General features: G+C 63.8%; 1 protein-coding gene across 4 annotated transcripts; it reads right to left on the bottom strand.

Moving 5' to 3' along the window:
* Window positions 1-794: 794 nt before the first annotated feature.
* On the bottom strand, window positions 795-21,769 carry LOC122454399 (tubulin polymerization promoting protein). Of its 4 annotated transcripts, none has more exons than XM_043488859.1 (5): window positions 21,615-21,734; window positions 21,064-21,165; window positions 9,559-9,876; window positions 4,750-4,903; window positions 795-4,648 (listed from the first exon to the last, which is right to left on the bottom strand). In XM_043488859.1, exons 3-5 carry the CDS (start codon window positions 9,873-9,875, stop codon window positions 4,454-4,456), a joined length of 666 nt encoding a protein of 221 aa, XP_043344794.1. In that variant the 5' UTR covers window position 9,876; window positions 21,064-21,165; window positions 21,615-21,734; the 3' UTR covers window positions 795-4,453. The 4 variants fall into 4 exon arrangements, with proteins under 4 accessions (XP_043344794.1, XP_043344795.1, XP_043344792.1 ...); XM_043488860.1 differs by having other exon boundaries at window positions 9,559-9,879; XM_043488857.1 differs by lacking the exon at window positions 21,064-21,165 and having other exon boundaries at window positions 21,615-21,769.
* Window positions 21,770-23,002: the final 1,233 nt, after the last annotated feature.

Below are 23,002 nucleotides of genomic sequence, written 5' to 3' on the forward strand. Positions count from 1 at the left end.
ACCAAGTGACCCCAGCAGGGCCAGGGGCTCCTCCGGTCACTGCCCAAGACCCTGGCGAGCCTGGCCATGGGCAGGGCCCCGCTCCCTCCTGCGTTCCCCCGAGCCGGGTGGTGCCGCGGCCCACTCCGGTGTCTGTTGCTTTGTCAGCTAATGTAACCTACAGGTTTGAGTTTGAATCGGCCATCTCATTTCGTGCTGCTTGTTCTACTTGTGTGATTTTTTTTTTCCTCTCTGGTTTTGCTGTTTTTGGATAGTTTTCTATCGTTCACATTGTCACCTCTACAAGTGTGGACGCTGTGTGCCCTGTTCCCGGTGAGGGTGGCATCACAGCACGCTTGTGTGTGTCTGATCGGCATGGCAGACACCACACACGAGCTCTGAGCACGTGACTCCCCGTGCCCCCGTCCGGCTTACACAGCGCTCGGCCTCAGGGAAGTATTCTGTGTAACCGGACACAGTCACTGTTTGTGGTTATTTACCGTTCACTCTTTGTCCCGCTTTCCCCTTTAGGGCTCAGACTTGCCTTCTGTACTCGCCTTCTGCATTTGGAATCTCCTTTCTCACCTACTGACTGGCGTGCCCCCCATTATGGTCCAAAAACACCCTTTTTGTCATTCCTGAGGGCGCCGTCAGCCCGCATCCGGGGATGCTGCAGGCGTTCGTGACGTGGTTTGTGTCCAGACCCCGCTCCCCACCTCACACCTCACACCTGGCCCGCGGGCCCTATTGGGCACGTCCGTGCCCCTGTGGCATCACGTGATGCCCGCACACGGCGCAGCTGGAGGACCACAGGCCACGATTCAACACCTTTATTTGTCACTTTATTTGTCACCAACCGGACACAATGTTCACAACAGGAGGCACACGAGGAGGTATGCAGACAGACACGAGCTGTTTCACCACAGGCCTCGGACAGCGAGCAGGCCTCGGACAGCGGCTTGGGCGGAGCACCGTGCCCGCCCCCGGAGCTCCCAGAGAGTGGCTCCGAGTCCCCCTGGTGCCCCTGGAACTCTGGGAGAGCAGCTCTGAGTCCCCCAGATACCCCCGGAACTCCGGGAGAGCGGCTCCGAGTCCCCCCGATGCCCTTGGAACTCTGGGAGAGCGGCTCCGAGTCCCCCCGATGCCCCCGGAACTCTGGGAGAGCGGCTTCGAGTCCCCCCGATGCCCCCGGAACTCCGGGAGAGCGGCTCCAAGTCCCCCCGATGCCCCTGGAACTCCGGGAGAGCGGCTCCAAGTCCCCCCGATGCCCCTGGAACTCCGGGAGAGCGGCTCCAAGTCCCCCCGATGCCCCTGGAACTCCGGGAGAGCAGCTCCGAGCCCCCCTGATGCCCCAGAGCTCCGGGAGAGTGGCTCTGAGCCCCCCCCGACGCCCCCAGAGCTCCTGGAGAGCGGCTCCGAGTCCTAGCACACTGACCAGGCGACGCTCTCCTCACTCCCTCACAGTGAGAAAACAGTGCAAAAATAGACCGCATCTCTATGTACATTTATTTCCCTTTCCTGAAAAGACTTAATACAAACTAGTAGCCTATGATCCCTTTCAAGTCTGAGTTATGTGCGTTTCCTTGTTGTTTGGCTTGGTCTGGGGAAGAGCGTTAGCCAAAGCAGCCCCGAGTGCAGGGCAGCCGCCTCCCTCCCCGGGCAAGGCCACACCGCTGAGCCGCGGAGCCCCAGAGCGTTCAGTAGTCGGTCTGTGGAGGGAGGCCGCTCGGGGTCAGAGCTCTGAGGACGGTCTCGCCACTTCACAGTGCGGCTGAGTCGTCAGCCTGTGCCGTGGGAACAGGTGACAGCGCGTCCCCACCCGCGTGTGCCACGGGATGGGGTGTGCCCGCCTGTGTGGGGACACCGCTCGCGGGGGGCGCCCGCTGGGTCCTGGGGGGTCGGCACCGGCGGCCTTCCCGGTGACCGCAGGCCACATGGGCCTGCGCCTCGCCGCCACCCTCCACCCACATGGCCGCAGATGCCTCCTGACGGCAGGCCATCGGGCTTCCCGTGGAGCCTCCGCCCCTGGGCCTCGAGGGGCCGCCTCGGCCTGCCCTGAGCTGGCGGCCCCTGGGGTGTGGACAGGCCCGAGCCCCCACCTGCCTCTTCCTGACTGGTTTCCACCTGCTCCAACCTTAAGACTGAGGACACTCAGGTGTAAAAATACTCCAGTACAAATATAGACCTCTTCCTGTAATATTTTAAACGTACATGGTTTCAGTTTTGGCGACCTGACTGCTGCCTGCTTGCTTCTCCTACAGCGTTAAATAGAAATAAATACGGGGGCGGCAGTGCTCGCGTGCGCGCTGTGGTCCTGGCTGGGCGCCGTCCGCAAGGAGTGCCCCGACCACGTCCCCGCGTCCTGGCGGGCTTGTGCAGTTTCCTTGGCTCACAGACAGACACGTGATTTCTAGATGACTGCGGTTAGTGGAAGCGAGCGGGTGATGCAGAGAACATGCAGCGAGACGCACACCTGCCTGTGTCTGTAGCGTCCGTGCTGAGCGTGGGATCCGCATCTGTGCTGAGTTATGGGGCGGCAGGCCCGGGACCTCCGCCCGCCCTGCCCTGAGCTGGAGGTGCGTTTCCAAAGCTGCACTTTGGGAAGGGAACCTCAGCTGGGCCAGGGACACACAAGACCTGCCCGGATGCCTCTGGACGCCTCAGGAGCCCAAGAGCACGGGGCTGGGCCAGGGTGGCCACCGTGCATCAACCTTCCCTGGCCCGGGGGCAGGGCTGCCGCGGCCGTGGGGAGCCGGTCTCCCGCGGCGGGCAGTGCTGCCCTACAGGCCAGCCCAGGGGGGTGTGGGACACGGGACTCTGCATGTTCTTGTCTGCACACGTGTTTCCCCACCTGACAGCTCCTAGAGGAGAAGAGCCCAGGGCAGGGGCCAGTGTCCTGCCCGCCTGCCACCCCAGCCTTCGGCTGTAGAGCGAGGCCTGGCCGGGCAGCCTCGTTTCCCCGAGTTGCAGACTTCCCAGATAGCAGTGACTGTGTCCTCCAAGTGCTTCCGGACACCTGTGTTCCATCCCTCACTTCCCAGGTGTTTCTGCAGTGAGGTCCCAGGGTCTTAGGACAAAGCTGCCCGCAGAAGCCACTGCCATTCCGGGGAGCCCAGTGCGGGGGCCGTGTCCAGCGCTGGCCTGAGCCCCTCTGCGGGGGGCAGACCTCCAGGCCCAGCAGGGACCGGCGTGCATGGCAGTGCTGGCCTTCTCATGGCCACTTGTGCTGTGGGCCGGCCGTGTGTCTGGGGAGGGGTGCCCCAGGTGGCCCGCTGCCCTGGACACGGGACAGACAGCGGCGGGGCCGTGGGCTCCACGAGGCACTCCCCAGGGGCTGCCATGGGCTTTCCCAAGACTGACACCAGGGCCCTGGGGCCCAGCGGGTCACATGCCAGGCTGCGGCCGTCTTCACGCACAAGGGACACGTGGCCAAGGAGCCAGTGCGACAGCAAGAGGCCCTGCCTCTGGCCTCTCGGAGACCCCAAAAGCAGACACTGCCGGCTCGGGCCCTCCTCGGGCCAGTCTAGCCCTGCGGTTTCTGCTCTCCTGGGTAGGGGTGGACAAGGGGGCCACTCGCAGACACCGCAGCGGCCAGCTGGAGGGGGAGGGAGGGGGCAGCCGGACCACCCGCAGCCTTGAGCCCAGGAGTCTCCTTGGCCTAGGACTCAGGGCACAAGGGCTGCGGGAGCGAGGCCCAGAGACGGGCCATTCTGAGTCTTCCCTGAGCCGTTCTGAGAGCAGACTCTAATCGCCATTTCTTATTTCTTCTCAGAAAAGTGAAATGAAATGAATTGCCCTTAGTTTTAGAATCCTGTAACTTCACGGTTCAAGTCACTTTGGTCGACGGATGAGGCTCCCTCCTTTGCACAGCAGCCCTCAGCTCAGCGCCCACCCTTAGCACAGCCCTGGCCCACGGGCGTGCGTGCCTGAGCGCGTGTGCGTGTGTGTGTGCATGTGCATATGCGTGCAGCGTGTGTGTGTGTGCAGCCTGTGTGCATGCGTGCGTGCACATGTGTGCAGCGTGTATGTGTGCGTGTGTGTGTGTGCACGCGTGTGCCCGCCTCCCCTGCCTGCACGCTGCTCTCCGGGCTCTGCGGGGCCCTGGCTGGGCTCCTCCGTGTCATCGGGGCTGCAGGTCGGCGCCCTGGTGCCCTCGTCAGCACAAACGCGACAGGGCCTGTCGGCCAACTCCTTTGGACACCCACTTTGCTGCGAGCCAGTGGCCGGTGTGGTCTGGTTCTGGGAGACACTTTGGAAAGGGCCGTCTGTCTACTTCCTGGCAGGGACGAGGCAGGTGTGTTAGGAAAGGTGAGTTCAGGGGCCAAAGCTGGGGTCCAGGGGGCGCGAGGGCTGGGCGGGAGGGAGGCCGGCGGCCCTGCGGCCACCCAGCCCCAGGTCCGAGTTCTGCCGGTGAGCACAGGAATGTAACGAAGTGGAGGTGGTGAGGGGGCCAGGCGAGGGGAGGCCCGGCCAGCTACTTGCCCCCCTGCACCTTCTGGTCGTAGGTGCCCGCGTGCTTGTAGCCCGGCACGTAGCCCGACTCATCCACCAGGTCCACGCGGCCCGCCCGGCCCTTTCCCCTGCCTGACGGGTCAAAGCGCTCCTTGTGGGAGCCCGTGAACTTGGTGGTGTCCGTGAGCCGTGACACAGTGGGTGAGGAGATGGCTTTCTGCAAGAGAGCGGGGGCATGGGGGAGGTCAGCCCGGGGCCCAGACCACAGACAGGGGCGGCCCACGTGGGGACCCCCGTCCTGCCCGCCCCCGCACTCACCGTCACTCCCGCGATGATGGGGGCCTTGCCCTCGACGAGTTTGTGCACCTCCCTGACGGCCTCCGCCGCGCTCTTGTCTTTGAATCTCTTCTTGGCGAGCTCCTCCAGCGCCTCCTTGAACTGCTCGAATGTGATGGTCCTGCAGGACTTGCCCCTGCAGGGAGCAGAGTCTCATGGGGCACCCAGGGACCCCCCCCCCACCCTGCCCAGGGCCCCGTGACATCGGGGACCCTCACCTCCCCCGCAGAGTCCAGAGCGAGCCTGCCTCTCCCCCACCTCAGTCTGCAGCGTTTGCACCCAGTGGTTGGTTGCCATTGGCAACGGCAGCAAATATAAATTGCCTTGGAGAGAAGCTTAAAGGAAGCACATCGTTTATGAAAGACTAGACATCAAGATATGGCCTCGTCTGGTTCTAAAGCAGGTGACCGTGCAGCCTCCGTGGGAGACAGACCCTCAGAGAGAGGGGCTGGGAAGCATGTCGCCCCCCGCAGTGTGGAGGGCGTCTCAGTCCCACCAGGGGCCCCCCCAGCCTGCACGGAGGCATCATCCCCTGGGGACAGGATTGGGGGCCGCCTCCCCACGTCCCGGCCTGACCAGGGGCCTGGGAGCAGCTCTCCGCGAAGACGCAGACCCCGGATGCCCGGACCCGGTAGGTCATTCTGCCAACTTCAAGATGGCTCTGAACTGGCTCTCCATCTCTGAGAATCTTAACTGCCCCCTGGAGCGGATCTCCCCCGGCTAATCCGTTCAGTGAGGGCCTCAGTGTTTTACAGCAAGAGAAGGTGGGGGACGCGCCTGGGAGGGGGAGAGAGGCCGCCTGCAGGGGCCCAGAGCTCCAGGGGCGGTGTGGCTGCAGTGCCCGGGGCCCTGGCTGGAGGGACCCTGGGTGGAGGCGGCACGCCCACGTCGGCACTGGCCACAGCGGCCGCAGGACGGCGTCAGAGACGGGGCACAAGGAGGATTTCGACAAGGTCACAAAGGCAGTGAGTGGTCGCATATCACCTTTTCAGCAAATAGAGCCACAGCGACCGGTGGGCGGTGTGCAGAGAGCAGGCCTGGGCTGGCGCCGCCCCCCCCCCCCACCCACCTACAGTAGTAAGTAGGCCACAGTCCTACGCTTGCCATAGAGCCCGAACTGTCCACCTTCTGAGACAGCATCCAGGTGGAAATCTTTGTGACCCTGGCTTAGGCAGAGATCTTCTTGGAAACAATCCCCAAAAAACAGTCCAGGAAAAAAAAAAAGAAAATGAACTGGACTTGACCAAAACTTTTAAAACCATGCTCTTCAAAAAGATACTGTTAAGAGAAGCAAAAGACAAGCCACAGACTGGAGAAATTTTGATAAAGTATTCGTATCTGAGTATGCAAATTACTCTTACACCTCAACAACAAGAAGAAAACCCCAGGTAAAAAGTTGGGCAAAATATTTCAACCGGATGCTTTGTCCAAGATCTGCCAGATGCGAACCAGCCCAAGAAGGACATTCCACGCTGCCAGGCGTGAGGGAAATGGGAGGGAATCCCAGTGTGGCCGGACGTGGCGCCCCTGCCAGCACACGCCCGCCACCACAGCTGCCGTGAAGGCCGGGCGAGTGCACAGCAGGGCGGGGCGGGCCCCTGGGGAGGCCGGCGGCCCACACAGCCCCATGACCCCTCCTGGCCCACTCGCTCACTCTCCTGTTCACCGACCTGTTCAGTCACCAGAACTCAAAACAGCTCGGCGACCATAGACACCTCGGGACAGCCCCAGCAGACACGGGGACTCACACTTGACACATGAGCCTGAGGACTCAGGACACGCTGACCGACTACACCGAGGTCAGGGCGACGGCGGAAAGAGGCCTCGTGAGACTGGACGTCCGGGCCGTGGGTTCCGCCCACCCCTGGAAGCCCCGCCGCCCTGCACGGCCGCTGTGAGGCCGAAGGCCCGGCCCTGCCCTCCCAGCTGGGAGGTGACCCTCCGCGGCCATGGGGTCCCGCTTGTTTGTACCAAGTCGTCAAAGGCGTGCCTGTCTCTATTCACGGGCTCCAGGCCCGACCGGCAGCCCGGTGTCCAGCGGGGGGCACACAGCCCTCCCTGCGCCAGGCGCCACCAGCGTGAGTCACTCGGCCGGGGCGGGGGGACAGCCGCCCGGTCTCCATCAGAGGCCGCATTCAGATCGCATGGACCAGGGCTGACCTGCATGCCCCGCTGGGCGGGGGCGGGCGTCCCCGCCGTGACTGCCCCGTAGGGTTCGGGGCCTGGTTGGGACCAGCAGGGAGCTCTCCCGGGGCCCCGCGGCCCGCCGCTGAGAGCAGTCCCCAAGGAGATGTCCAGTGACAATGCCAGCTCTTCCCCGGAGACGCCTGGTTACTCGACACAGCTGCGCAGACACAGGGAGCCTGTTCTGCAGAGCACAGAGATGAGGGTCCCCACAGCAGACCCCCTGCTCCCACTTGGCGCCCGGGCCAGAGACTATTGTCCTGTGGGGACGCTGGCCTGGCGGTAACGGGGTCAGTGGGCACACACGTGGCCCCCGAGCTGAGCTCCTCGGGCGTGCGCTCCCGGTTCTGCAGGCCCAGGGCAGGTCACCCGGGGACGCCGGGTGGCCAGGGATCCTGGCGGGGGCCAGCCAGCCCTCCCAGGACAGAGGTCGGTGCCTCCAGGGCCAGCGTCACAAAGGGCCCTGGACTTTGGCCGACACGTCCCAGGACGGGGCAAGGGCCCCCTGGACCACAGATAAACAGCCACCTGTGCGGCTGGAGGAAGCCGACTCCAGGCACCCCTGACCTGCAGGAGCCAGACCCCGGCGACACGTCCAGGAAGCAGGAAGTGGGGCCTGACCCCCAGCAGCCCCGGGCCGGGGGGGGCCTGGGGGGACTGGACCACAGGGGAAACGCAGGCTGCCACACGAGTGGCACCAGGCACGGGTGCGAGCAGACGCTGGCCCCTGCTCCTTCCCAGGTCCACGGGCCGCATCCTGGCCTCACCCCCGCCTGGGCCTGGGGCCCGAGGGCGACTCTGCTCACACGCAGCTCTGGGGTGCGGGGCCCCCGCCCCAGGTCCTGGTTCTCTGCAGATGCGCCGGGCGGGCAGCAGTAGGCCAGGACAGGCACTGCTGGAGGCCTGCATGGCCTCGGGGGGCCGGGAGAGGGACCCCCGGACCCTGTGAGACCTCAACACCACAGCTGGAAGCAGGACCTAGGGGCAGCATCCCTACCAGCCTGGACGCAGGGGCTGGGCCCCTGGTGGGCCCGGGACGCCCCGTCCCAGGAGCTCAGCCCACCCCACCTGCTCCCTCAGGCCCCGTGGATGCACCACGCTCCACGCTTCGGACAGTCCCCGTCCCGCCCCGACCCGTGTTGTCCTAACCAACCCAGACAAGGCTCCGGAATCATGGGGAACGTGACCATCGGCCAGAAAGCTGTGAGTCAGGGCCAGGAGGGGAAGCCTCCCCTACCCCCGCCTCCCGGCCACCCCACCTGCGCACACACGCAGGGACCCCGCCGCCCACAGACCCCCCCGACAGCGGTGTTGGACCCCCAACGTGCTCGTGGGAAGGCGTCCTGAGTTCACTCCTTCGGCCCTGGGGTGGCGGAGCAGGGGTGGGGGTGGGGAGCCCCGGTCGCGGAAACAATAGTTTTCAATCAAGGCCTGGGGAAGAGCGGCAAGAAGTTTGTTTAAAACTTAACACATAGTAACATCGAAACAAACAAGCGCTGCCATGGCGACAGGCCCAAACAGAGGCTGCAGATACCGGCGGGCACAGAGCCACTGAGCCATGGCAACCGCCCCAAACAGAAACAGCCGTCGCTGTCAGCGCCCGCGGCTCCGCGTCCACGGCCACGGCTCCCACGAGCCGGGGCGCCTCGCCGGGGCCGCCACCTGGGGACCCTCCACCCAAGACGCACATGTCCACGCTGCACCGCACTCTGCAGACCTGGGCGCCTGGGGTCCCTGGCCTGGCCTGCAGGACCCGGCCCGGAGCACCGCCCGCGTCTCCCCAAGGACAAGAGCGTGAGGGTGGGCCCCTCACTCCACACCCGGGAGGTCTGGGGGGCCCGCCCCCGGGACAGGTCACAGGGATCCCATGGGGAGCCTGGGTTTAGGAGGGCAGAGGGAAGGAGCCACAGGCTCCTCTTTAGGAGCAGCCACAGGCTGCTCTTAACTGTGTCTTGATCACAACCCTCACTGGGCCCGCGCCCCCAGATGGCCGGCACCCTGCGAGCTGAGGCAGCGACGCTGGGGTCCGGGCAGCCGGGGGGCGGGGGTGGCCCGCGTGTCCGAGCAGCTGGTGTCCTGCCCTCTGGAGTGGGGCTGGGGCCAGAAGGGGTCACCCTTCCTGGGGCAGGAGGGCCTGTGTCCCCCACCGCCCAGGCATCCTGCACACGGAGTCTCCGGGTGAGCCCTGACCAGGGAACCCTGAGCTCTACATGTGTGCACACGTCTGTGATGCAGCGGGCGCTCTTCTTGGGTGTGGTCCCGGGTGTGGCGGGCAGGAGAGGGGGAGGGGCGTGCTGAGGCCTGGACGTGCTCATGCGTGTGGACACACACGTGGACACGCATGTGGCGGCCACTGTTGGTTACCCCTGCCCTTCCTCACACGTGAACGCCCCCCAAAGCTGAGGAGCCGCACCATGGACCTCCGGCTCCCACCCCCGCCGCCCCCCGCGGGCAGGACTCGGCCACACGAGACCCTCGGGCCCCCACGGCCGGCTGTGACTGCCCCCCCGACCCAAGGCCCTGGCCCCACCCGGCTGCCCCATGGGTCTGCCCCGCCCGCTGGGACCCAGACCCACCCCAATGGCCCAGGGCGGAGCCGGCACGCACTTGATCTTGCTGAAGACGATGTCCACGTCGGTGACGGTCACATTCCGGCCATCGATCACCTGGCAGTCCCGGCACAGCTTGGACCAATTCTTGCCGTGCATCTCCCTGCCCGAGGCCCGGGTGTCCCCATGCACCGCGAACCTCCGGAAGGCCTCCTCCAGGGCGCTGAGCTCCGCGCCCGCGGCAGCCGCCCCCTCGCCGGCCCCCTCCGACTCGAGCGACAGCCTCTTGGCAGCCTTGTCCTTGGTGGGGTCCCCCGGGGACTTGGGGGGTGTCTTGTTGGCGGACTTGGCGGGCTTGGGCCTGCTGTCAGCCATGCTGCTGGAAGGAAGAGACGAGAGGTCACCTGCTTTGTGGGCGGCTGTGTGAGACCCCCTGCCACCCACGGACAGCAGCCCTGCCCAGAAGTGACTTCGCGACCGTGGGGGACACCGAGGGTCCCGCGTCTGCTGCAGACACAGCCCAGCCCCTCCAGCCCTGGCACCCTGTCCACCTGTCCCCCAAGCTCACAGCCCCAGCCACGGGGGCAGCACGCGGCCAGCAGCCCAGGGGGTGCAGGGCCCCTCCAGTGAACCCCTCACCTCCCCCCCGGCTGCTCCTGCTCTGGGGGCTCCCCGAGCGACACCCCTCTGGGCACCGGTGGGGAGACACCGTGCTTGTGGCGAGGATCCAGAGCAGTCACACCACTGCCCCGACCTCAGGGCCCGGCCTGCTGACCAGGGTGCCCCTCACCCGGGTGGCCAAGCGGAGTGCTGGGGGGAGAGGGGGCCCAGGTGAGGGCAGGCGTCTGGGGGACCCCAAGGGCTGAGCACAGCTGCACCCAGCCCCAGGGTGGAGGCCCCGTGTTGGGGGGCGGCTGACAGTGTCCGGAGCCCAGTGAATCCCCGAGGCTGGGCCCGGGTCTCCATGGGGCTGAGGCATCTCCACCTCCAGCAGCTTTGGGGAGCCCGGAGCTGAGCATCGACACCCCAGAGTCATGGCCGGTGGCTGGGGCAGGACCCGAGAGCCCAGTCCCCAGAGGAGCAGCAGCCTCAGGAGAACCACCAGGTCAGCGAGCAGAGAGACAGGCAGGACGTGGCCCGAGCACAGGGCCCGGCTGGGCAGACAGAGCCGCGGACAGCGAGCTCATTCATGGCTGAACCCACAGAAGACCCTCAGGTCTGAGTCAGAGCGCAGGAGGCAGCGCCTGGCATGGCGGGAGTCCCCACCACACCCGGCTGAACTCAGGACCTACAAGTTCCCCGAACAGAAAGGCTGGCACAGCTTGAGACGTGCCGGAGGCCCCATCGCTGCTGCGGGGGGCCCGGGGCCCGGGGCTCAGGGCCGGGTGGCCATGGCTGTGGACGCGGCCGTGAGCCCCAGAGCCAAGCTCTCCACTCAGGGCTCCACGTTCACCATGAACATACGGTATCTTAATAATCAAAAGTTACTTTAACAAAAAGAACAGGAGTCAGGACTTCCCGGAGGTCCATGGTCCAGGATCCACCTGCCAGTGCCGGGGACCCAGGTTCGGCCCCTGATCCAGGAAGGTCCCGCCCACCGCAGAGCAGCTAAGCCCGAGCATCACAGCTTCTGAGCCAGGGTGCCTGGAGCCTGGGAGCCACAATAAAAGAAGACGAGATACCACAATGAGAAGCTCGCGCACGGCCACAAGGACCCAGCGCAGCCAAAAACAAATAAAAATAACAGCAGTCAGACCCAGTGCGCGGGTGGGAAGCTCTCCAAGGTCACTCTTTGGTGACTCCTAGGTGTTCTGGGGAGAGGCCAGTCTGGATGGGAGAGCAGAAATCACACAGCCCGTGTCGGAGCCGACAGGGGTGTAGAGCAGGTGAGTGCCTGCAGACAGGATGCCCAGCAGGCTCTGTCCCGGTTTGCAGGGGAGGCTTCTCAGCAGCTGATCCTGGTGTGGACCAGGGCCAGGGGCGGGAGGACAGATGGGCGGGCAGGTGACCTGGAGGGAGCCTTGTGAGCATGGCCCGGCCGGCCCTGCTGCAGCCTGCAGACCCCCGAGGCCTTGGGGCAGGGAAATGATGAGGGGCTGTATATCCAGAACAACTCTCCCTGGCAATGCCCTTAGGACTGGCGTCCGAAGCAAAACCTATAGAAAAGGTCACACAGGACAGACCCTTACACACCATAGTCACCGCCTCAGCAGGACATCAGTACAGTGTCCCAGCCAGGAGGGCTGGGAATCCATGATAGTGATGTGCCTGCAACAGGGCCAGGTGTCTGTGAGCTGGACATGTGTGACTGTGAGCTGGGCAGGTGTGTCTGTGAGCTGGACAGGTGTCTGTGAGCTGGGCAGGTGTGTCTGTGAGCTGGACAGGTGTCTGTGAGCTGGGCCAGGTGTCTGTGAGCTGGACACGTGTGTCTGTGAGCTGGACAAGTGTGTCTGTGAGTGGACAGGTGTGTCTGTGAGCTGGGCAGGTGTGTCTGTGAGCTGGACAGGTGTGTCTGTGAGCTGGACAGGTGTCTGTGAGCTGGGCCAGGTGTCTGTGAGCTGGACACGTGTCTGTGAGCTGGACAGGTGTGTCTGTGAGCTGGGCAGGTGTGACTGTGAGCTGGGCAGGTGTGTCTGTGAGCTGGGCAGGTGTGTCTGTGAGCTGGGCAGGTGTCTGTGAGCTGGACAAGTGTGTCTGTGAGCTGGGCAGGTGTGTCTGTCAGCTGGGAAGGTGTGACTGTGAGCTGGGCAGGTGTGTCTGTGAGCTGGACAGGTGTCTGTGAGCTGGACAGGTGTGTCTGTGAGCTGGACCAGGTATTTTGAAGGCAGCATCAATTCTGCCTCTCCTGGTTCTCCTTCCTGGAGCAGAAGGCAGGTCTGCACTGTGAGTAAACATGGAGTGTGGATTCCTCCTTCTGCAGGTGTGAACATGCCCCCACTCCCTGGCTCCCTCAGCTTTCAGCCCCTTGTTCTGCCCATAGTCTACACACCAACCTGCAGGCACTTCCTGATCAGACAGAGTATCTGGCCCTGGGAATCCCACCCCTCCCTCCCCTCAGCGTAGTCTGGGCTGAAGTCTCCGGGTGCAGACCAGATGTACTGCCTCCCTGCGCCCATCCCGTCTCCCGCGGGTGCCGGCTATGCCTGGATGGCCCGGCCTCCCTGGGGGGAGGACAAGCGTCACGGGGACGGGTCTAGGCTGGTGTGCAGACGGGCAGGATGCACACGTCTGGAGCTCAGACCTGCACAGGGGACCCTCCGCCCCCCACACCCCAGGCTCCCAGCACCTCCCCAGGAGCTGTGTGAGGTCCTGCTCTGCAAAACCCGGGACCAACCAGCCCCAAGCAGGCGAGGGGTCCCCAGGCCTAAGGATACCCCAGCTCCAAGCTTTGTGATTCTCCCACCTCACACCCAGCGAGCCAGGCTGGCAACATGGGGAGCTGGGGTCATGGCCCAGGAACCATGGTGGCTGGACCCCCACCTCAGGCTCGGCCAGGTCCTCGGACTGGGCTGTCGGGCCAGCATCCCAACCCCTACCTGAAGAGCTGGGGGGCACCCACCCGCTGAGTAACCACATGCCGGCGCTCCGCAGGGCTTCTCGTGGCCAAGCCCATCCCCCCGGGGGCCGTGTCCCCAGGAAGACACTCGGGAGTGGGAGCTGGGCCGGGAGGGGCCCTGGGCCCTGGAGCTCCTGTGGACTCCTCAGGGCGGCCGCCCCCTCGAGCTGGGTCACGGGCAGCACCCACGCCTGGGCCGGGAGCCCGAGTCCCTGGGCCACGGCTGGGCCAGGCAGCGTGACCCCGAGGCCCAGGGCCCGGCTGACCAGCTTCTGTGCAAGAACCACACGGGCCCTGGAAACAGCAGGCCCCCAAGCCTCTTACAAGCAGGCCGTACTTGGACCTCGACGGAGCACCGGCCACTGGCCAGGCTGACCATCTGCTGAGGGTGCCTGACCGCGGCCCCGTGGAGGCTGAGCCACAGAAGGCCCCACGCCAGACACCGCTGGACACACAGAGGGAACCCAGAGGCCCTGCGCAGCGGGCGGATGAAGTGGAGGCAGTGCAGAGGGAGCGGCCGCCTCCCAGGGCACCTCAGCCCTCTGGTGGCTCGGCCCCCAGGGCAGACGTGGCAGAGCGGGGAGGCTGGGGGCGTGACGCCTGCGCCCTCACGGGAGCCCCAAGCACGCCTGCTCCGCAGCCACGCAGAGGGGGCCGGGCGCCGGGTCAGCTGGGCCGGGGAGGACCCCCACCCGCCCCCCAGACCCCCGCCAGGTGTGAGCACTGGACCCCTGCAGAAGAGCTTGCAGGTGGCGGGAGGAGGTGGACAGTAAATTCAAAAGACCAAGCTGAGCGGACGTCACCACTCTGCGGCCCCCCACCCACCAGAGCTCAGCTCCCAGGGTCAGGTCCAGCTCCCGGCAAGGGCACAGTCCCTGAGCAAACAGCCCCGGGAGCGGTGGAGCCAAGCCTGCAGACCCTCTGGCTGCCTGCAACCTGAAGCTTTGGCTCTTTGTTCCAGAGTCCATTTGGGCACAACACAGCCTTTTGGCAGCTGTTCACATTCGAATCACGATTCGGCCACCACTCACAGCTGCCCAGCTCTGACGGGTGAATGACCACCCGTCCCAGTCTGCGGAGCCTCCCAGGCGGGCACCTGCCCCGCAGAGCTGATGGGGCCTGGAGTCTCGGCATGGACGCAGCCCCCCGCCCCACCCTGCCGGTCACAGGCTCCGCGGAGGCCCCGCAGGGAGGGGCGGGTGACTGCACCATCTGACGAGGAAGACACTCAGGGCCCGTGTCATGCACTTCAAGCCAGGGGCCCGGAAAGGCCCACAGAGGTGGGGACCTCCCGCACGGGGCGAGGTGTCCCTTGGGCAGCCTGGTCACAGCCACACTGGTCCAGGTCCCGGAGTCAGAGGTGACATCTCCAGGACGAGAAGGAAGGGGCGGGTGGGCGGGGGGGCGTCCACCAAGGACCGGGACCACTCTGCGTCCTGCAGCGAGACTGCCGTGGGGGCCACCCCCCCCAAACCTGGGGGCTGCTGCCACTGGGCTGGGGGAGGGGAGGAAGAGGCCAGGACAGTTACCAGCCCTGCCCGCAGCAGACCTCATGTGGACAGAGGAACTTCCCTGGGTCACTGAGAGGCTGGGGGTCTCCCTCCCGGCGACCCCGTGGCCTCCCAGGAGCCACACCCCGGGCCCCACTGTCCGGGCCCCAGAGCCAGCCTCTGCTGTCAGCTTGCTTCTTACAAATCCCAAGAATACAGCACCTGTAGCCCACATGCTGCCAGGGTGAGTCACGTGTGGCCACGTCCTCACAAGGTGGCTGAACCTTGTTTGGAAGAAGGGTCCCTGCAGACGTCATCAAGCTAAGGATCTCTAGATGGGCCCACTCCGGACCAGGGTGGCCCTAAGTCCAGCAACAGGCGTCCTTGCGAGGGACAGAGGGAAGTGACACAGACCCAGAAAAGAGGCCACATGAAGACGGAGGCAGAGACAGGGGCATTGCAGCCCCGAGCCCAGGGACCCCGGGTGCCCTGGGAGACGGAAGAAGCAGGAGGGACCCTCCTGGACCTCCTGACGGAGCCCAGTCCTGCGCCAGCTTCATCTCGGACGGGGGTCTGGCCCAGAGTGGAAGGAGGACACATTTCTGCTGTTGCAGCTGAGCCTGCGGGCATTTGTTACAGCCCCAGACCCTCACACACCAGGGAGACCGGGGGCTGGACAGGGGGTTCCTGCCCCAGAGAAAAGTGCTTGCGGAGGCCCAAGCGGGTGAAGCACCGGTGGGCACACAGACCCGGCGGCCAGAGCCGGCAGAGGGCCGGCCCCCAGCACTGGAATGGAGGCCGGGCCACCATCCCTGGGGAGCAGGAAGCCCCAGGCTCACCCTGGGGGAGGGGGGCCAGCAGCAGCCAGCCCCGCGCTCAGGGTTGGAGGGTGAAGCAAGGCCTGACAGGCGGAGGGGCGCCTGGGAGCAGACGGGCAGCCGGCAAGGACCGCCAGGCGGGCTCCTCCCAACTCACAAATGTGGACTTGGGGGCCCTGGATCGCTGATGCCCCAGACACCGCTGGACACACACACTCCAGAGGAGGGGACTCCCACTGGAGACAGAGACGTCTCTGTGACACCTTTAGATCCCGTGTCCACACATGACAAACAAACGGCCGGGCTTAACAGGGGAAGTGCCAGGAGCCTGCAGAGACAACAGGAGACAGAAACCACAAGAGGCCGCACGTTCTGCACTGGCCTTGCCTGGACACTAATTTAAAGTAACGGTGTGCGCGTGTGCAAAAGAAATGGGTGGTGCATGCCATGTGCAAAGAGAAAGGACAAGGTGAGGAATTCCAGGAAAGAACAGCGGCTGTGAGAATGCAGCAGGCAGCTTTGAAAAGAGAACACCTCAGAGTTTGGACTTCCCCCGCGGCTCAGACGGTAAAAGCGTCTGCCCGCAGTGCAGGAGACCCGGGTTCAATCCCTGGGTCCGGGAAGATCTCCTGGAGAGGGAAATGGCAACCCACTCCAGCACTCTTGCCTGGAAAATCCCATGGACGGAAGAGCCTGGCAGACTACAGTTCATGGGGTCGCAAACAGTCGGACACGACTGAGCGAATTCACTTTCACTTTCACAAAGGTTAGTGACTAAAGTTCAGAACTCAGCGGATCAGTCTCACAGCAGGGCAGATTAAAGAACTCCTGGATCAGAAATCCCCAAAAGAAAACACCTAGATGTAGTGTACATATGTGTGTGTGCACACATGTATACAAAGGCATGTGCGTATGTATGGTGCACACAGGCTTTCCAGGCGGCTCAGATGATAAACAATCTGCCTGCACTGTGGGAGACCCAGGTTTGACCTCTGAGTCGGGAAGATCCCCAGAGAAGGGCATGGCAGCCCACTCCAGTATTCTTGCCTGCAGCATCACATGGACAGAGGAGCCTGGCGGGCTGCAGTCCACGGGATCACAAGGAGTGGGACAGGACTGAGTGCCTAACACATGGTGTACACACAAATGAAAATCATTTGATGGAATTTAGCATTTATTCACCATAAAAATTCTTAGCAAATAAGAAAAGGAAACACATTTCTCAACTTCATAACGGGTGGTGGTGTGTTACTTGTTCAATCATGTGCTACTCCTTACAGTCCCACGGACTGCAGCCCGCCAGGCTCCTCTGTCCACGGGATTCTCCAGGCAAGAAGACTGGAGTGGGCTGCCATGCCCTTCTCCAGGGGATCTTCCCCACCCAGGGATCAAACCAGGGTCTCCCACATTGCAGGAGGATTCTTCATCATCTGAGCCACCAGGGAAGCCCTTGATAATGGGTACCTACAAAAAACTACAAAAATGTGTGAACACTGAAAATTTTTTCTTTTCAAGCTGGAGTAATGGGAGGATGCCTGCTATCGCCACTTCTGTTCACCTCTGTTCAGCGCAGTGAGACAAGGCGAGAAGCGGCATGAACACAGAGAGGGAGAACTAAAACGTCACTGTTCGCAGTTTCTATGACTGTGTACACACAACGTCCAAAGGGATCCTGGGAAAACTTTTAGAATCAATGTGAGTTTATCAAGATTTCTGCCTACATGGTCAACATACAAAAACCTATTTTATTTCCATGAAGCAGCAAAACCAGACAATAACAGTGTTTAGAAATACATCATTTAAAATAATGTGAGGAAATACCGATTGCCTAAGGATCAATGTAACAGGAGTTGTGCAAGGGCCGTCGACACAGAAACTATGAAGTGTCATTGAAAGAACAGTGATATCATGAACATGGATTAAGTCTGAATGCACAAAGATGCCCATTATCCCCGAATTCACCCACAGTTTTAATTTAATCCAATCAAAAATTCCAACACTTTTTTTTTTTTGGTCTGGGTTGTGAGACAAGCTGAATGCAAAGCAAACGAAACAACAAAGGATCATGAATTAACTAGCCATCTTGGAGGAAGAACAGGTGGGGGATTTGCCCAGCGGTTTTGAGACTTGATGGGAAGGTCTGGAAATGAAGTGGTGTGTGGTCCTGGTCTAGGACAGAGAATAAACCACGGAGCAGAAGAAAGCTCCCCACCCACCAGCAAGGCGGAGACAGTGTGGACGGCAAGGTGGTCCTACAGGAAAAGAGGGAAGAAAATATTCTCCGAGAAAGGAGACAGGCTTACTGACTGGACACATGGAGAGAAATGAGAATTAATTCAGATGCCGACTGCAGCAGGAGGCAAGGACTTTAAGCCCCTGGTGGGTGATGCTCAAGAGCATCCGATGTCCTTGTGTGGGAAAGACTGTACACAGTACACAAAACCACTGTCCCCAAAGCAGAAGATTCTGAAATGGCCCCAGATTAAAATGTGGAACATCTGCTCCTCCAAAAGGGGGCTGCGGGGTAGACAGGTCTCTCCTATGTGCAGCCTACGCTGCTGGTCTCCAGAATCTAGGGAGAGCCCTGTGGATCAATCCGAAACAGACAACTCCGGAGGAACGTGCGAGGCATGGGAGTGGCTCAGGGACCAGGCCCAGCGGGGACGCCGGGCCCATCACGGTGGCCTCAAGTGCAGGCTCTGACGCGCCCTGCGGGTGGCCATGGCCTGCTGGCGCTGCTGGCGCCGGGGCTGCGACTGGGAGGCAGTGCCTGGGCCCTGCAGACGCTCACCTGTCCCCCGAGGAGCAGAACAGGGAGGCTCCTGGCGGCCACGCTCATGGGAGCCAGAAACCAGAAGCAACCCAGGGCTCGTGGGGCGCAGCAGAGCAGCAGACAGCGGGGGCGTGTTCACAGATCAGACACGTGCTGACGGTGCAAGAGCACGTGCTCTGAGCCCAGAGGTTAGCCGAGCCGGCAGGGCCGGTGGGTAGGGCGGGCAGGCTCAGGCAGGAAAGCCAGCAGGAGGCAGAGTCCCTCCCTGGGAACGTGGTGGGGACAGCAACGGCCCCTGCAGGAGACGGGGGGCCGTGGGCCTGGGGCTGCAGAGTGAGTCCTAACCTGCTCCTGGGATGCTCGGGCTCAGATCTGTGACCACGGCAGTCAGAGGCACAGTGCGTGTGAGGCATCCGGCTTCGTGACGTTCCCGTGGCGGGGCCCTCCCAGGGTTCACCTGGGTCTGGGCACCTGGCTCCTAACACACGGGTGCAACAGGGTGAGAACCTAGGAAGTTCGGCCCAGAGCAGGGAGGCTGTGCTGGACAGGTGGACAGGGGACAGGAGGGGGCACACTCAGGGACGCCGTGCAGAGGGGCGGAGGAGGGCCTGGGTGTTCTTAACCTCTAGGCTTGGAGAAGGACAGTCCTTCCTTTCCACAAATCTAGCAAGAAAAAGGAAAGCGATGTGAATGAGAGAATGAGTGCCCCCCCATGTCACAGAAGATACGTGCATTTGGTGCCAAAGTCAGAGCACCAGCATCCTCACGCCCTGTGGGAGTCAGTTTACGCGTTCTCAGTAAAGAAGGTCCTTCCCTTGGACACTTACACATTACGTCGCAGTTGAGCTTCACTGCATGTCGCCGCACGTCCTGGTACAGTCAAAGGGCAACTCTGCAACCTGCGAGGAGTCTTGCTTCCCAGCCAGGGTGAGAGCACACCCTGACCCTGCCGTGGTCCTCACCCAGCCCCGCCCGTCCCCCACACGCCTCTCCTGGAGGCTGCAGATCACAGAACCTGCACCCCCCGGTGACCCGCCCTCCCAGCCGGCGACGCGCCCCCCTGGTGGCCCAAACCCCCCCCAGGTGATGTAACCCCCCCAGTGAACCACCACCACCCGCCCCCGCCGGTGACGAACCCCCCTTGCTACCCCCCGCCAGCGACGCACTCCCCTGGTGATGCACCCCCCGGTGACCCACTCCCCTGGCAACACACCCCAGGAGCAGCCACATGAATGCAGCAGAGGAAGTGCCCTCTGCAGAGGCGCTGCTGAGCTGGGACACCGAGGTCCCATCGAGGATGCTGGGGTTCGAGGGTGCCAGCTCTGGGGATCCATGGACTGTGACCCCGGGGCCACCTCCACAGCCAGAGAGGAAGCTGCTCTCCCAGGAGGGGCTGGACAGTGAGTGAGCGCGCCAGGGCCCCGCAGGCCCCACCCGGGCTCCGCTCCTTCCTGCCCTGAGAACACCTGTCGATGGAGCGGCCAGGACTGGACGTGGGTCGCTCCTGCCTGCACCCGGGGTCTGCCTGGTCTTCGGCTTGTGAGCGCGGGTGGGCTCCTCACAGCGCCCCGCACCCTGGGTCTGCAGCGGCTCCGGAGTGGCGTCAGACAGGGCCTGAGGGGGACCTGATACCAGTGCCGCGTGGCCCCCGCATCCCCGGATGGCATCTCTGTACGTGCTCCTCCAGCCTCACCACCAACATCACCAGCTATAAATAGCCCTGGCGCTAAGTCAGCAAGCCTCTCCCCGAGGAAGCGTTTAATTCTCAGCCTCTTCTGCAGGGAACGGCTCCTCTACCCACCGGGGAAGGGAGCCACGTGGAAGCGGCCCCGGAGGGCACTTTGGCTGCTCAGGGCTTTCTCTTAAACCTCAATCAGTGATGAGCCATTTTAATTTTCTTTACGAAATTCTCCTGTGCTTTGCACATTTCCCACAGTGAGCATCTATAACCTTGTATGTAGTTAAAACAGTTTATTTATTGCGACTTCAAAGGATTAGCAAAGATGAGGCAAACAACGCCGAGGCGATAGGAACACAGCCCCACACGGCTTCCTCTAGTCTGGCTCATGTCATCATTCCAGAAAGATGGAGAAGAATTTTTTAAAGTCGTAGTTAAATGATGGCACCTTTCTGAGAGATCCTTCTGAAAGTCAAGAAGGCCACGGGCCCTTTCCTCAAGAAAACATGCATGCTTGTGTGTGCCACATTTGGCAGATATTCCCAGGAAATTCACCAGCGCCGCCTTGCCCCCTTGCTATCCCTGAGCCCTGGGATTCCACCCTGGAGGTGGGAACCGGGGCTGGTACCAGAGCCGGACAGGGAGTCCAAGGAAGGCCCCCTCAAGGCACCCCTCCCCTGGCCCCGCCCCACCCCCGTTTCCTGCCTGCTCCAAGCTCGCCCTCCCCACCCCATCGCTCCATCCCCGGATGTGGGCCCAGGGCACTGGGAATTCGGGTCAGGGTTCACTGACCACCTCCCAGGCTCTGGGGAGGCCCTGCCAGCACCCCTCCCTGAGAGACTGGCCATGGGGAGCCCTAGGATATGTGCTGGGGGCCTGGGAAGCTAGGTCTTTTATCATTCATAAATGTCAGACGAATTAGCCAATAAATACACATGGGTGACAGCACAGCCAGCTTATCCTAAAAGGTGTCTCATCTTCAGAGAACACAGAACGCCCGTCAGCACGGCAGGCACACAGGGCCCTTCCCACCTCCTCTCCAGGCTTCATTTACATAACTGAAACCGCAGATAAAGGGTTTCTCCGGATCCTCCTTCTAGGGCGGGGCTCTGGTCCCCAGGGGCGTGTGGAAAACATACACTGGCCGCCAACCTCTTTATCTAGATTGCCGGGTTCTGTGCCCACATGCGCTAAGAAAACATAACACCCCTCTGGCGGGTTCTGGATCGCAGAGTGTCTGACACTCACCTGCTCCGATACGGCACAGCAATGCCCGACACAGAGGCGGCGTTCTCGCCAGAGGGTCACGCTCATTCTGGGCCGCGGACGCAAACGGTCTTTTCTGTGGCCCTGAAATTCGTGCAGCGTGACAGTGGCTCCATTTCAAAGCCTCCAAGCCCTAAATTCCTGCCGTCTCGTTGGCAGCCGCCACCCCGGGCCTGGGCGTTTGAACGGTGTTTATGCAGATGAACGCGGAGGGGGAAGGGGCTGCAAGGGGCGTCCTCTGTCCTCTGCGCACCGACGGGCAGAAAGGCCGGGGCGCCCCAGCGAGGGCCGATTATAAACCCGTCCTCTGCATCGTCGGCCGCTCCAGCCCGCGCCCCCCGCGCCCCGCCGCCCGTCCCCAGACCCGCGTCAGGACGCAGCCGCTGGGGCCCGAGCGCCAAGCCGAGGGCCGGCAGCTGGGGGGCGCGGGGCCTCGGGGAAGGGGCGCGGCCGGGCGCGCCCCGAACTGCGGGTGCAGGTGGCTGGAGGAGCAGGCGCCCCGCGCCCCGGGACGGCGCTCCGCGGCCACTTACCTCAGAGATGCGGCGACCGCAGCAGCAGCGCCTCCGCGACTCGGCCGCGAGCGACCCGGTGCCCGGCCTGCTCTCGCGCCGCCGCTCCCCGCCGCCGGCCCCGCCCCCGGCCCGGACCCGCCCCCGGCCCCCCGCTTCCGCGCCCGGACCGGCCCACGCCCTGCGCGCCGCGCGCTCTCATTGGGAAACGCGGCCCCGGCCCGCCCCGCGCGCTCCTGGCCTCCCCGCCCGGCCCTCCCCCTGGCCGCCCGGCGCCCCGCGGCCGGCCTCGCTCGGCCTCTGCCTTACAAGGCGGGTCGGCACCGGCCCCGGGGCCACACGGCTCCCGGGGCGGGGGCGGCCCCTCCTGGCCCTCCCGGCCCCCGGGCGCTGGGAGACAGAGGGGCGCGCGGACCGGCCTCCCGGGTGGGCCGGTCGGGTACGAGCCTCTCTGCGGAGACGCTGCGGGTCCGCGCTGGGGGCCGGGGTTGCGGGGTTGGGACCCCACGGAGCGGGTGCAGGGGGCGGGGAGGGGGCGCCCTGCGAGAGCCGGGGGACGGCGGGAGCGTGCGGTGAGCGCCTCGCTGGGGTCGGCGGGGAAGGGGTCTGGGCCGGGCACTGGGCGCCGTGAGCAGTTGGGCCGCTTTGAGGGGGGTGCAGGGGGCAACCCCATTCCAGCTGGAGGCGATCGGTCTTCCTGCGGACGGCCTGGGCCCCGGGCTGCCCGTGTGAAAGCGCAGACCTCAGAGCCTCTTCCACTGTCTCCCTCCTTCTCGGGTACCTGCTTCCCTCTCCCCTCCAGGCGGTGAGCTGGCCGGGCACCCCCGCCGCCCTGGACAGCAGTGCTCAGCAGAGGTTCTGGGGCTGAGGTGACAGAGGTGCTAGTGTTGAGTTCAACGATTGGAGTGCAGGGGTCTTCCCGTGGATCCTCCAGGACCCCCTCCAGTGGAGGAAGCCACCCCAGGCTGCCGGGATGTCCAGCCTCCGGCGGAAGAGTGGCCTTCGGGTCATTTCCAGCTTCACTGCCTTGTGACCGGCTAAGGAGCCACCCCAGGCCCCTCCTCCCCTCCCCGCTGCAAAGCCACCCCCGCCCCAGGCTTACACACACACTTCACACACACCCGCCACCCCCTACCCAGGCCCCCAGGACCTGTCCTCCGTCCTGGCTGCAAAGCCCCCGCATCCCAACTTGACTTGAGTCTCACCTGAATCAGAATTGTGGCAGCAGCTTCTGACTTCACCTGGGATTCCAACCAGGCCAGGGGGCCACGGAGGCAGCAGAGGAAGCTAGGGTGCTGAGCTGGAGGAGGGGTGACCGACAGGCGGCCCCACAGGTGAGAGGACTCAGTTCCCCCCAGGGAGCCCAGCAGGCAGGTGTGTCCTGCCCTCCCCACCTGGCCCTGGGCCTT

Source organism: Cervus canadensis, chromosome 16, assembly GCF_019320065.1.
Source record: "Cervus canadensis isolate Bull #8, Minnesota chromosome 16, ASM1932006v1, whole genome shotgun sequence".
Taxonomy (NCBI): Eukaryota; Metazoa; Chordata; class Mammalia; order Artiodactyla; family Cervidae; genus Cervus; species Cervus canadensis.